Source organism: Pundamilia nyererei, unplaced genomic scaffold (assembly GCF_000239375.1).
Source record: "Pundamilia nyererei isolate P.nyererei 1_Seehausen unplaced genomic scaffold, PunNye1.0 scaffold00087, whole genome shotgun sequence".
NCBI classification, from domain to species: Eukaryota; Metazoa; Chordata; class Actinopteri; order Cichliformes; family Cichlidae; genus Pundamilia; species Pundamilia nyererei.
In genome coordinates, this window is record NW_005187488.1 from 669,719 (window position 1) to 684,944 (window position 15,226).

General features: G+C 40.1%; 1 protein-coding gene across 2 annotated transcripts in view; it reads right to left on the minus strand.

Annotated features, from left to right (window-relative positions):
* LOC102193207 (phosphatidate phosphatase LPIN2) overlaps window positions 1-14,592 on the minus strand; it is an 18,632-nt gene extending 4,040 nt beyond the window's left edge. The window contains exons 1-15 of one of the 2 annotated variants that reach the window (XM_005738825.1): window positions 14,500-14,592; window positions 6,701-6,901; window positions 5,259-5,354; window positions 4,869-5,167; window positions 4,665-4,781; window positions 4,394-4,517; window positions 3,814-4,288; window positions 3,111-3,210; window positions 2,782-2,969; window positions 2,085-2,178; window positions 1,922-1,991; window positions 1,757-1,840; window positions 1,381-1,460; window positions 709-865; window positions 92-154 (exon numbers count right to left, since the gene is read on the minus strand). In XM_005738825.1, the coding sequence (XP_005738882.1) occupies window positions 92-154; window positions 709-865; window positions 1,381-1,460; window positions 1,757-1,840; window positions 1,922-1,991; window positions 2,085-2,178; window positions 2,782-2,969; window positions 3,111-3,210; window positions 3,814-4,288; window positions 4,394-4,517; window positions 4,665-4,781; window positions 4,869-5,167; window positions 5,259-5,354; window positions 6,701-6,892 (2,139 nt within the window). In that variant the 5' untranslated portion in view covers window positions 6,893-6,901; window positions 14,500-14,592. Of the gene's footprint in view, window positions 1-5; window positions 155-708; window positions 866-1,380; window positions 1,461-1,756; window positions 1,841-1,921; window positions 1,992-2,084; window positions 2,179-2,781; window positions 2,970-3,110; window positions 3,211-3,813; window positions 4,289-4,393; window positions 4,518-4,664; window positions 4,782-4,868; window positions 5,168-5,258; window positions 5,355-6,700; window positions 6,902-14,499 lie in introns of both variants that reach the window. The other variant, XM_005738824.2, reaches the window with a different exon arrangement.
* Between the last annotated feature and the right edge of the window lie 634 nt (window positions 14,593-15,226).

Genomic DNA, 15,226 nt, shown 5'->3' on the forward strand with positions numbered 1-15,226 from the left:
CATACTTGGTGATGGTCCCATCGATGTCAGAAATGATGACCTTGTCGTCCCAGTTCCACAGGTAGATGGTCCCTGCACAGCGACACGTTCCCTGGTACTGAGTGGTTATGCTAAAGGTCATATCATTTGGCCCCTCTCTTAACTTCAGGCTGGCCTGTAAGAGACACAATGATTAAAGTTTTCTTTTAAACACAAATACTGCACCAAAAAGTGTGAAAGAAGTATTACTTGCAATATGAGATACCAACCACAACAAGAGCAAGATAAGAATGCTGGATATAATACATTTGTTCATTTAACATCCTGCTATTGTGGCCACTAAATCTTAGCATTTCATTTACCTAATAGAGACCATAAATGTAAATGTAATTAAACCCCCCCCCCCTTATTGTTCACATTCTCACTTATCAACATGTTTATATATGTGTGTGCCATCTCTGTCACTTTCTGCATGAATGCCTGTGCTTGTGTTCTAACATTTTACAAATCATCTTGATAAGATTTTACTACAGTTTGCACAAACATAGAAAACTCTGTTCTGTAGCTCAAAGCTGCATTGAGTCAATGATGGGATGTTTTGTAAACAAAATAAATAAAATATCTAATCTAGGGCTTTTCTCTGCACTTCACAGAAACAGAAATTAAACGACTCAAATGAGTCTGCTTGTAGTTTTTCCCAGTTAATCACTCAGCGGTGCGAGGTCTTACTATCTGATCGGACGAAAGGCGGAGGGATTTCTTGTAAGAGTGACACGGTTGTGGTGCTTGATTTTCCGTCTGCACGCGCTCAGTAGGTGTTAAAGCAGGAGCTGCAGCATTCAGCTCTTTAGTCTCATCATCGCTGGACCACTCTGAAGCTTTCTGCCTGTAGAGGAGAGTACAGTCTGAAGAAGACCAGCAAATGGTGTCAAGAGTAGAGAAAATGGGCCTTGGCCCAGAAAAGAGTTAAGTCATTGTGAAGCAACGTCAAAATAGGCACAATAGCAGGACAATTCAGTGACATATTTATGCTATATCAAATATCTTTCAGGGAACGAAACTCCACCTTGCAGCATCATTTATAGTCAAAAGAGGGCAGCAGACCTGCTAATTCATTTACTTAAAGTATTCATTTGCCCTTGACACAGTTTACACTGAAACTGAAAGCACTTTCAATGATTTCTACAATAGTTAAAGATAGAATCTGCTAGTTCAAACTAATGTTTAAACTGTTTTTTGTTTGGTTCCTGGACTCGTACTGATTTAGAGTTATGTAATGACAGCACTGCATGCTGACTAACATGCTAATCCACCCTCTGTGGGACATGTTTACCCAACACTGCTCGTCCTGATGTGTGACTGTAGTGTTGTGAGGAAGCCAGAGTTTTGTTGCTGACTCACTGTGTTTCTGGGGCCTGGTGGAGGGAAGGGCTCTCTGTGGTCAGAGACTCCTGTCTCTCTAACTTGGTCTCTGATGATAACTTAAAAAAAAAAAGAAAAAAAAAAAAGGAAGAAATGTTGTTAAATTTATCTTATTGTAGATATAGAAATTAAAAAAAAACAATGCAGTAAAAGTTTGTTTCATAAGGTAGTGAAGAGTCTTTACATAATGATGCAAAGCAGTGAGTGATGTAATGGTTACTGATGCATTTAGGTAACCTGTTTCTCATCTAACTCACGTCATTTACAATTCAAAGCTACTGATTACCGCCCGCTACACTCGAAAATAGGAGTGTTACATAAAAAGTAAGAAGTTATTAATTTCATAGAAACACACCTGCTTCACGCTGCTCTTTCTCCAGAACCACCAGCGTCCCGACTTTTTTGGCATTTTCTCCTTCACCCAGGCCTCCTCTGTAGCCTGTCAGTCAAACAACAGAAGCATATGTATAAGTGTGCAGATGTAAGCAGCTAAATCTTAAGACTTTACACTAAAGGATACCTTTGGCAGGTTCTTCTGGAAAGCTTGCATACTGAGTATCAATGGTGCTGCCAGTGTCCAGTTATAATACCTGAAATATAAGGAGGTATAACACCTGGATGTTCCAAAGATTATAAAAAACATTGATGAAACAGTGCACCTGTTGGTTAGCAGGAGGACTCACCTGTTTGCAATTCTGACCACCAAATTAGGATTATCAATAATTGCTGGATTCTCTGCAAAGTCATTGTAGGTTATGATGTGCTCCATGAATTTTTCTGGAAGAAAAGAGAGCATCGTGAGCCACACTAAAAGTAAAGATGCCAACCCATACTGCAAACTAATATTGCAGAGGAGCTGTAAGTGAAAAACCATATATACCCTGCTTTTGTTTTCAAAATAATTCAAAGCTTTATTTGTTTCGCACAAGTTTAATAACTGATATGGAAAATTAAAGTTTGACCTCTTGCACATCTGCGTTTTCCTCAAACAGACCTCAAACATAAACTTCTGTGTTAAACATGTGTCCTTGGCTATAAACCTTCAATTTTTAGCTCAAGAGGCTAAAGGCAGGTCAACAGGTAACAAGTGCAACCAGGAGCATGCTCGCTGTTTTTCGACATTCACGGCTGCGTACAATGACTTTGTCCTTCAGGGTGAGACGGTTATTCCTGCTAAAGGAGTTCTACTGTAACATCTTGACAACATTTAGAGTGACGGTGCATGTCATTGGGTGCTGGCCTGCCCTACACACCAGATTTGCCTGCCTTCAACCTCCCCAAAGTGAAAATGACACACTGGCAGAGATCCAGCACGTAATCCAGAGGGCACAAGCACAAGGTGTCAGAGTCAGACTTCCAGGGAGGGAAAGCTACAGCTACCTTTAGAGATCTCCGAGTTCTCACCGACGCCTCCACACAGTGACAGTGTGACATCAGGCAGGTCTCCAGCAGAGTCAGACAGACACTCAGTGCCACTGTCTGCTGCTGCACTCCCCACTGACTGGGGTGACTGGGATCCAGAGCGTTGTCCTGTCTCCACCCAGTGTTTATTGACCTGTTCTGACTCACTGAAACAAGAGTGCAGGTTTAGACACTAAAATCAGAAAGTAGTTTTCATATTTGTGTTTCAAAAGTATACAGTGTTTATTTCACCATGTCTAAGGGTGCAGGACAGAACAGGGTAGCTGAAAGGGTTTCCAGGTATGTACCTTTTTGGGAAGTACCGGGCAGCAACGTCAGGCTCGAGTGCGGTGAGGTCTTCCAGGTAAATATCTTCTGGTCCCTGATGTTGGCTCCTCTTCCTCACAACTTTGTGAAATGAAAACAAAGGGTTGACTTCTTTGAAATTGCTGACTTTTTTTTTTCACTTCACTTTTGCGTACAAAATGCAGCCCCAGACAGAGTATGAACTCAGGCCGGAACAGAAACCACATCCTTCCTGTCAGCATTCACATACTCTGAATGGGTTTAAGTCAGAAAGAGTGTCTCTGAAAAATTCTCAACTTTTTCCCCTCATCTTGGACTTATTTTTATGGATTGTTTCTTATGATATTTGCTTTACATTTTCAGGGACCGATTTAACAGTTTATTAGTAGCTCTTCTCTCAAAAACAGGGAACTGCTGGGTCTCTTTGTAGTCTTTTCTTATCCTTGTGATTAATATTATACTGTGCCAGGGGGATCAAGTAAGGGAGGACCTTTCTTTGTAATAAAATGAAATGAAAGATTCAAAGCCTCCCTCCTCATCTAAACAATTCTCCCACACTTCTAAGAAGACATGCTTCTGCATCAGAAATTGCAGGAAAGCTTTCTCCTGCTAATGATTTGTTTAAACTTTTCTATATTAAATCTGTAGGTTTAAACAAATTCCTTTAGTATATATGACATTTTCAGATTAAGGTAAAAGTGTTACCCCTTCTCTTGATGGGTGAGTCGGTGGCTTTTGAATTGGCACTTGGGTCAGGACAAACAACTGCAGAGTCTCCGGTCTGGTTACTACCTCCGCTGGCAGTCGAGCTGCTGTCCTGGCGGCTGGGAGGTGAAGATGTCCACCTGGCCTTGCTTGCATTTTTTGCACCGAGGTCAGCATTGCTTGGGCAGGGCTCTGGTGTAAAGCTGCTCGATATCAAACTTGAAAGGTCTGGCTTGGGTTCTGTATTGTTTGCACCATGTGATGAAGCAGCAGGGGGCTGCGCTTTGCAGCTACATTCATCAGGTTTGATGGTTCGGGGCTCAGGTTTTACGATACTGCAAACGGGATCTGTTGTTCCCCGTCCTCCTCTGGACTCTTCCTCCATGGCTTCAGAGCTCAAAATAACCCTGAAGTGTGTGTTCTCTGAGGGAGTGATGGTCAAAGTCTTTGGCTCCCATTTTTCCTTTTTGTTGACCTGAACACAATAAATAGCTTTTATTTCTAGAATTTTTCAGCAACTCTCGAGATATGTATAACTGAATGATATGAACTAGCACTAGTCCAAGTTTTAGACTCTTACCCTGGTAGATTCTGGAAATTCCCCCCAGGTCCACTGCATGTGCGACTCAGCCCTGAGCATGCTCTCTGACGGCTTCACCATCAACTCCGAGTCACTCTTCGGTGACATGGGCTCAGGCACCTCCCTGATATAAGAAAAATAAAAGCTCTAATGATGCTGTAGGAGTAATTTGTTTTATTCAGCCCAGTCTGATTTAATGTGTAAGTGTTTGATCTTTCTGCTTGTAGGAACTCTGTAAACATCTGAATGGACGAAACAGAAAAGGCCATACGTAGTGCAGGGCGACCAGTCGCCATCAGAGAATGGGTAGCTGTCCCATTCAAGGGCAGTGAGTGGGGAATGCTGTCTGTGGTCCATATTTTCCTTCATTGCAGACAGTGAAGATGCTCTGATGACAGGAAACAACAAATGAATAATTCAGTTACATTGAAGAACAGGTCAAATTTCAATTTTCAGAGTAAACATATCTCCTCACCGTCCATTGTGTGCATTTTGCTCTTCATCTGAACTGAGATCACACAGCTCCAGCTCCCCGGCTGCAGACGCCGTCGTTTGCTCCTCCTTACGTGGCTCAGCTTTGTGCTTTCTCCTGCGTCTCTTCTTCTTTTTACCAGCTGAATTGGAGCAGGGGTGGAGGTTTACAGAGACTGGCTCTTCCAGACTGAGGGGCTGGCTGGTCTCTGCTGTTGTTCCCCCACATCTGGATTCTCTGCTCCTGAACAGAGGCTCTTCTGTAGGGATAGGTGAGGTCACCAAATGGGCTGGAACAATCTCCTGTTTCAGAGAAAAAAAATAAATACATGTACAAAGAGCAACGATAGATAATTCAGCTCAATTTTATTCATATTATGTGGGTAAAATTCACATTATTCTGCTCCGTCTCCTGGACAAAGAAGGCCTCTCCATTGTCTCCAAGCTTCATGTGTAGCTCCACAGGTTCTCCATTGATCTCTATATCAATCTGCAGTCAAATAACATTTCAAAAGATGCTTAAACTCTGTTCTCCTCAGATGGCCTCAGATTTTTTTACTAAACCCTAATGAGGCTTAACAGAAAAGCACAATATGCATGTTGTCACAGAAGCTTTAGAGTTAAGCCACAGAGAAAACTACTCGCCATGACTTCTGCCCATTATTTAAAACAAGCCATAAAGGCTCTCAGCATTAAATCCCCCAAATTGTTGGTATTAACACCCAAGTGTGTTCAGTGAAGTCCAGTAAGTGCTCTGTTTCACGCATTCACCAAAAGTTGGTCAGACTAAAGAAAAAATAACAGTGTTTCTCCTGCTAATGTTAATGTTAGCTGTGTTTTCCTGGTATCCAGTCATCTGCTGATTTTAGTGATTATTGGCCTCCATTTTTAAGCCATCTTCAAGTATTGGTGCTCAGTGCAGGAAATCAGCAGAGGCACTGATGATCTCATAAACATAAATGCATGGAATTCCAGAAGGAACCCGGGGACTCAAAGGTTTTCATTTTTTAATTTTCCATTGATCTGCTCCAATACTGGAAATAACCGGTTCTTTAAACCATGAAAAAAAAAATGTTTTTCATAATTCTCTTCTACTTTAAACTCAGCTGTGCTGATTAAGTGACTCCCAGCACCTTTAAATTGTCACAAGGTGCAGGGCATTTAACACCTGTGTTCTATTTTTTCCTGCTTGGTTTGTAGTAAGAAATGTTTTAAACCTCTCTGTGATTTACAGAGTAAGTGAAAACATCTTCAGTCAACCACAGACTACTTCCTGTTCCTGTCAGTCTTTCCTGCAAGACTACAACAGACGGGCTTATTCTATATGTAAGACAAGGTTTTTGAAGAGGATGAAGCTCGATCAGCTGGGAATAAGAGGCCAAATTGAGCTTTAGTCTATGTATTCTGTCTCCATCCTCAGTTACCCACTATGCAGAGGCTATAAATAGAGAGAGTGCAGTGTGCTCTTGTTAGAAGCAGAGAGTGGATTGGATGATAATGTGGTTGAGATGGAAAGAGAGAGGCAAAGAGCAGTCAGATGAACAGAAAATCTATTGTGCAGCTTCTTGATAACACACAGGTTCATTGTGCAACCTTGGACACCCCACATAATATAAAATTAGCCATTATGATCTATCTAAAAACATTTCTATGGTTGTTTTTGTTAACATTTAAACAGACATGTTTTACATTTATTTTAAAATCTGCTCCAGGATACCGAAATGTTTAGGTTCAAATATTTCCTTCAGAGCAGAGCAAGCACGCTTTCATTTAAATTCACCGCACACATTTGCAGATTTTTACACCTGTGCACTTCTACTTGAAGCAGACACTCACTACTTTCTCCCTGGAGCGCAGCACCCCCAGTTTTCCAAAGCGGACGTGGAAAGGAGAGCACTGGAACGTCCCATCGGGCTGTCGGACCACAATCACGTCAATGCAGCCTGAGAGAGTGGCCTGATTGATCCCTTTATAGAGCTCCTTTACTGTCACCAGCACCTGGCCTGCCAGCTGCCCCACATAGTTCATGGTGTTCACCTGTCAGCAAAAATAGCTTTCGTTAATTTACACTTTACCTTCCAACCCCTTATATTGTCTGGATTAACAGCAGAATAAAATCATGAGGTCATTTTTGTGTCTTTCTAGGACATGGTTCCTGTCGTGAGGCCCCTGTTGTTCAGAATAGCCTGCAAAGGAAATGCATGCCAGTCCCTAAACACAGTGGCTCTGTCCCATTTTCTTAAAGAGTCCTAGGCGATCGAGACTTAATCAGTGCCTCAGATACAGCACCGAGGCAGCTGATGTAGAATTGACCAGAGAGCACGTTTTTGAAAGTGTTTCTGTGTCCACAAGGAGCAGAAGTTACAATCAATGGGACCCAACTTGGGTCACATCTAGTTTATCTCTCTGTAACCAGTTTGAGTGTTAACAACATAACAATCCTAAGCAGTTAGAAAAGACCTTTGTACAGTTTGTACAGCTAGCAATAAATCTGTGATAGTTTTATGTACAGTTTCACATAAACAAGCGAAACCTGTCTGACATGTCAGCCTGACTTTGTTAGAGGAAAAAGGAGTGATAAAACCTCAAATTTAGGTTAATTAAGAATTAAAAAAATGCTACAATGAAAATAAAATGCACACTGGTAGCACAATTGTATTTTTATTCATATTCATAACTTTTTTTATTTTTACTAACATTTCTGTACTTTTTATGCACATCATACTCACTATAATCATCACCAGCACTGAAGCCTTAAATACATATAATTATATTATTCTCTCATCTTTAAATCCTCATGTCTGCTTCATCACCTTTTATTGTTGAAGGGGACATGAGGAATGCATTTTATATTAGTCACAGATCACTTTAGAAAAACATTTCTGGTATTTTGACTCAGTGGTTAAGCAGTCATTTTTATTTCTAACAGAGTTTATCAATGCTATAATGACATGTCATTAACAGCCATATTATTAATCTTCTCTGAATGTTTCAGGTCATTCATGTCTGCTGACTCAAAGCTAAGCAAAGTAAAATCATTCTTTTTTGTTCTTTGTTTTAATTTTGTGCTATGAATCTCAAAGAATAGTCGAACAGACACTACAACGCGTCCCTTATTACAATAAGGACCTCTGAAAGAGAATAACAATAATAATAAGATGTGAAAAGGTGGTACGCATGAGCTGGTAAAGTTTGGGGAATCTAATTTGAAACACAACCCAAAGATCATTGACATATTAGTCCATCCGGCTGACGATTCAATATCATTTGCTGTGGCTGGAGAGACGGCCAGATGAGGCAAAACCTTTTTGCATTAGATGAATTTGATTTGTGACCTGATGGTTTTCTATCTACTGGTGCTGAAAGATAACCCAATACAGAGGCAGTGCAGCACGAGTCCAAACTGTGTCAACTGTAAACTGTTAACACAGCGGGATCCCTTTTCTACTGGTATTCATACAACAACATTATCCCTGAATCCAAATGTAATAAGATATTTCTCAGTCGAGGTCTTCCATGAACACAACCCCTGTATTAGCTTGCATAATAAAGCACAAGTCAGTCAGTGTAATAGGACTCTGTACTGTGGACAGTCGGATATATTACAACTAAGTAAGAACTGCAACTTACCACCACTGCAGTACACAATTCTTGTACTGTGATGGTTTAAAAGTTTAAAATAAAAGCATAAAATTTACAATTTATGGACTCATCGTAGCTAAAACATGATGTGTATATGGACAAAGAGAGTTCACACCCAAGTGGATTAGGTTAAAAGGTTGGAAGGTGAACTCTGGCCTATGCCGTTTATAATCAGAACAGTCACTTCAGAAAAACCCACCAAATGCATTTTAAGGATATTTCTAACTTAAATAATAAGCAGTGATTTCAACACTAATTTTATTTTATTGCAGTTACTGTAAAATAGGGTTAATGCCTTTGATTTAAACATTTTAAGCGGTGTGTAAGTTTTAAATCTAGATTGGGTAAACAATGAATAAAAGAAACTTCTTACACAACAACACACAACACTACGACAATGTAAAAATACAATGTCATTGACTCAGATCACTGACAAAATTAGTTGTGGTTACATTTATCAGAACTATCTCATGCGTCCCTCGTACACAAGCTATCACATTACACTTCCAGGTTACATTACGTCATTACTCCGGCTAATGCAGTTTTGGGGTTTCCTGCTTTTCTCATGTACGTTCGTAACACCACAGCAAACAAAGGCCATGTTTTCAGAGCTCAAATTTGTATTTACTGAACCTTATTTCATCCCTTCAGGATGTAAGTCGAAGTCGTACAATTGTCATTATATGTTCTCATGTTGCTCAGCACCTACAATTACTGCGGTTTAATGTGAGTTCAGATGCTTTAATGTATGGTTTGCAACAGGAAACATGACATGCAGATAAGGAGTTCTCATATTTGTGTGGCCTAAATGGTAAAAGTAAAAGAAAAAAAAAAGTGTTATTGTGTTGTGTTTGGGACAACAATTAAGAGACTAGATGCGAGCTGCTTACCAGCTGCTTGGACTTTGAAACCATTCAGCCTCTAAGACCGGCAGCCAGTGTTCCAATTAAACTCTAATGCGATTAGACATTAGACCAAAAACATACTCAGCGAACTACAATCTGCTGATAATAGCTGAAAATGATGAATACGCAAAATGTGGTCCTTTGGAGATCCAGTCATATCTACAGCCATTAATTCTGCACATCAGGACCTTTTCATCAACCTAACCTAAAGATAGCGTAAAGATGTTTAGTGATTGCAGCAGAAAGTAAAATGAAGTTGGGATTAAAGGACTGGAGCAGGTTTACAAGAGTAGATATATTCACAGTAGATAAGATACCTACTGGGAAGCTGATCACACAGTGAACTGGCTGGAAAAAGCAAGGAAGGAAAACTTAATCACTTTTCTTAATCAACTAATTTTTCTATAGAATCTAATTTCACCTTCTAATATTCCTCGTTATCAATGAAAATTCAATACATTTCTGTTGTCTTACACGAATTTTCCTCACTCTCCCTTTCCACCTACTCAACAGTCAGGTGAAATAATAATATACAGACTGACCAATAATTAAACACAGTATCATTCACAGATCCATCAGGTTCTGTCCTGCATTTCTTAAATAAATGACCACAAAAACACAAACACCAACCTTTACTCTTATTATAAAAAGAGCAAAGGTGAAAAAGTCCACCTTTGCTCATACTATTCAGTAAGACAGAAGTCAAAGCAGCACCCCAACTCACTAGAGTCCAGAGGGACTTCAGGTGCAGATGCTGGTCCCGCTGCTCTACAGGTGTCCTTCCTGAGGACTCCATGTGCTCCCTCCTCCTTTACCCCCCTTGTCCTCCTCAAGCAGCCTGCTCCTGGTTTGTGCCATGCAGCACAGCTCCTCTGACCTTTCTACATGCACTGAGGAAAAATTACCCCAGGCCTTAGCTAAAACGCTTACATAATCCAACACCAGGCCCCCAGTCACGGACAACCTGTGCTTGAAATGTGTCTACAAGCAGTGCAAAACACCTTCAGGGAACACTTTGATACAATGGATTTTGGTTTGAATAATAATTTACTCTATAAAATGTGAAAAACTATGCAGAACAACAGGTGCCAGAGCACATCACCATCCAAATATTTCATATTTAAGAATGCAAAAGTAGGTCATGGACTAAACTAAATCTGATCTGTTGGCACAAGACATAGATAGCCGTTACTCATTCTATGGAAACCATGAATGTATACAGAATACCAGCAATGTATCTCAAACTTGGGTGTTCAGTGCTGAGAAGACCACAAAGGTTACTGAATGTCGCGCGGTGTTTAATGATACGATAACAGCATTACACTGTGTGCACAGAGTTCCTGTAATATCCTGTGACTTCCTGTCCTACTGTCAACCAAAGCAAGCTGTACCCTGAAAACTGCAACGCTCGTGTTGTGTTCAAAACAGAAGTGTCTAGATGAGAACACAAAAACAACAATCAGAGCTCCCTGTTGAGTGCTGTTGACCACCGTCTGCTTTATCTGCAATGCACATGACCAAATTTAGAATGAGTTCAACTCCCACAGCACTTCCGTCACACACATCATAAGCTCTATAAACAGATAGATGTGCATGTGAATTTGCAGAATGTAGATATGGGGCAAGACATTTGATTATTCTGGTATGTATTAAAAGTACAAAAGCCTAGTGACATTTAAACAGGCTCTGGTTGCATGTAGGTAAACTGTCAATTTACTTTACTGGCCACCATACTCTAGCTCTTTATTAGTTTTTCTCTAAGCTTTCTCCCTGCAGACAGAAAGTTAAGTCTTGGCCCAGATATCCCCAGGCTGCACTGAAAGTCTGAAAATACTGGCTGATATCCCCAGAGAATTTGGCCGCAGACTAGCTGATAGGTTCCCACATTAAAGATAGAATGGTATGATGTTCTGTACAGCTGGGGGGCCAAAGTGTGCAGACTTGAAATTAACTGAATTCATCCAGAACATAACAAGAATATACAAATCAAAAACAATATGGAGCCTTATTTTCCACTAGGAGGTGATTAAAAAACTACCCAAACTCATGATTTGCTTCATACCTACCAACAGCATAAAAGATGGACATCCTCTATTGTTCTACAAAGTGCCTTTATGAATACACATATGTTCTAAAACTAGATGTGGCAAGCAAGAGGTGAACGAGGATGTGAAACTGTACACTCATTTCAGCTTGTAACTGATAAGTTGTTGCCCAACAACTTGTCAGATACAACCAAAAAAACAAAACAAAACTAAAACATAATTTTCAATATGGACTTAACATTTTATTCACTATGATGTGAAACTAGAGATTGAGTCCATAAAGTCATCAGGAGAGTGTTTACAGACATGAAAGAGCGAGAGGGCATGTGCTGCGCTGACTGCTAGCTAGAGCGAAGGACATAGTTTGTGTTGCGCTGGCCGCTGCGCTCTGCTTGTATGTCATTTTTTGCGGCCGCTCTACGTGTACTAGATACACCTGGTCCTTGTCATTTCAAAACATGTCTCTCTTTGACTTTGTATCCTCTACAAGAGTTTGTGTTGTATTAAAATCTATCTATGCACGTAAATGTATGTCAAAAAGTTCACCAAACTCGGATACGCACATGTTTCCTTCATCGTCTTCTAGACTTGTTTTTATTGGTCAGGCAAAGGTACAGTCGAACTAGGTCAAACTTTGACCACACATCCCTGAATACGCCACGCTGGCACTGCACAGCAAGAAACCATTATTGTGCAGCGCAAGCAATAGAAATGAATGGGTTTCAGAGAGCAGCACTGCACGTGCCAAATCATATGTAAATGAACACACAGGCCTAGACTGGTCTGCAATCATCTTGCAACCACTGGTCATGATGGAAAAATTGTATTCGCTAACCATGGTTCCCAGAGGTTGATGGCAGCCACTTGGAAAGTGCTAACATTCCAGTCACGCAAGCCCTGGTTAGTTAGACTGGTTAGTAACCCCCTTGCAACCACCTGTCGATAGGGAAAAACCTGTATTTCCGAACAAGTTGGCCAAAAAGCTCCTTGTGATTGGTTTGGTCGCTAGCGTACTGCTGCGGTCATAGTTTAATGTAAGTGACGAACTTGTCTACTAGGGGAACTTTCTCCATTTCTCAACTGTGTCGTACTTTTTCCAAATTTTGCTACCACTGGGCTAGTTGTTTGAGAGTATTTGCAGACAAAGAAACAAACATAACCATAACAATTTGCTAGCAACCAAAGCAACAGCCAGACGCCTCCAGTAACCACTGCCAACCAGTTGAGAAATACACATTTCCTTAGCAACCAGTGATCGTATCTCATCCAATATGGCAGACAGCTCTTGAGCAGACAGCACGTGTGCGCATGTCACGTAAGAAAACCTCAACTTAGCAGGAAGTCTTTGCACAAACAGAGTAGCATCATTCTGATATTTTTATTAATACAATTTCAGTCACAGTTTCACAATCTTTACACCTCTGCTATTCTGCCAGTGGGAGACATTTAAAAACAACAGAAAGACTATTCAGGACAACTAATCACGTATACACATTTAATTTTTTTAAAAAAAGGAAAAAAAAGGTCTTAACATGCGAAAATGCTAAGAATAATGTCAAGTACAAAAATCTACACCTCCAGGTGGGCTGGAACTAAATTATTTTCATATTTATTCATCTCTTTATCATTTTTTTAAATATACCTTTAATTTAATATACCATTAATCAAGTGTAGAGGTTTACAAATTAACCAACCAAGCAAAAGGTCTCTGGTTCCATTCTGGGATGAGACATAAATCGCTTGTGTCAGGATGTGTAAAAAAACAAATCCCCCAAATCAAACATATGGAAACTACCCAGTGTGGAATCCCTTGTGAATAAGGGATTACCCATTTTGATTAATAAAATGTCCACGTTGCCACACATGTTTGTCCACCAAAAGAGTCAAAAACACACAGCTAACACTATAAAATACTTAGGATTGGTAACATAAATGCTAAATGATGAGTCACTTATCAGAAATGTCAATTAAAATATAATATAATGATTAACTTTTTCAGCAAAAATCCAAAAATAATTAAATAAAAACTAACTGGTAACGATGGTAAACAGCTCATCAGCAAATTAGTCAGCAGACCAACAGGCTTTTGCCTCAAATGTCAGCATTTGTGTGGGCGTCTTCCTCATTCAAAGGAATCAATTTGTATTGATATGATGTCATTTATGGCACAATACAAATATAACACAATATAACAAAAAGCTTTACTTTTTTGGTTGATTACAAAAATGGCTGGATACACATCCAGGACTCATCCTGGCCCGTCTCTCTGTATGGGGTGACAGGACTTAAAGAGGTGTTAATCCTGTTTACAAGATTAGGACAAATCTAGCTTTCCCTGTCTTGGCACGTTCCTACTGCTCACTACATCCAACTGTCCAACGTGATTGTGAGTCAGCCAGGTGTTGTTTTGACCAAGGTCGTGTTAAAGATCTGTTTTCATTAAAACCTTTCACCTATTCATAAAAGAAACATAGCAACACTGTATGGGTGTTTTTCACTTGACTTTCTGAAGCTGAAAATTCAAATAGGGCTTTATTTCAATTAAATAATGATTTTAACTGTTTGTTTGTTTTTAATTTAGTAATTTCCCACGTTTAAGTAGCTGTAAATAATTATGTTTGACATTTAGTCACTCCAAGCAGTAGGCTCCGTGCACCTGTAGATTACATTCAAATTCTGGTCTCTAAATACCCAGCTTTAGTTTAGTATTTCTGTAGTGAAACCTATGAGGCGTTTAAGGACACAGCTGACGGTTAACCTGACAAAACCGGCACTTATTATAATTTAACAAAACGCGTTAGCGTCACAAACCTTCATTATCCTGCACAGGCTGACTTCTACTCGATATATCAACTGTCCACAAGCGACACTCAGAATCAAACAGGACTCATTAGTTACATACAAGCAAGCTAAATGTCTCCTTCAACCACTCCGCAGCAGCGGGGCAATATTTAAAGTCGGGAAGTCAGGTTGTGCCTCTTTAAATTCTCCCCCAGCTCTTAAATGAGCGCAGTGAGGACAGCGAGCGGTTAAATCATCCTACCTGCTGGAGTACCGGCTCACCGCAAGGAGACACACCGTCACTCAGCCTCTCCGCCGGCAGTTTGCCGAGTCTCTCCGCCTCTACAGCCGCTAAGTGGAGAAGGAGCACACCACGTGACCATGAGGCCGCACGTGATTTCAGCGCAGGTGGTCAGGTGATTAGGTTAGCGAAGTCCGTTTAGAGGAAGAAGGTTTAGAGGTAAAATGGAGAGTTTGCGTAAAATGTGGTGTGCACAGCCTCAACTTTTTTTTTTAGAGAAATATCAAAAGGATTCAAAATGAAGTCACATACTTTTTAATTAAGGCAATAAATCTGCAATAAGACACTGGGTTACAAATAAACCTGAAAATTTTGCTCAGCAATTTCTACATGGATGTTCCCACCTTGTTCTCAGTTCCCACCTTTTTTACCCCATTAAAAAATCCTGGAAACACCATATTTTAGATTTCTTGTTATAGAAAATGTGCAGACTATAGTTTTGGCTGGGGACACAGGGAGCCTCTCTGCTTTTAAAATCAGGCTTAAATCTTTCTTTTTTGGTGAAGTTAATGGACCGTTTTATTTTGATCCATCCCTTAGCTGCTATAGGATTAGACAGTAATACAATAACTCAAGAGCACAGCATTGAAGTATAATGTCCTCAGATTGCTGTGTACCCCCAGAGAGGTAACATAAATTAACTTAAATTTTATGTTAAGCAGCTTAATTAAGAATATTCAAGTTTTAA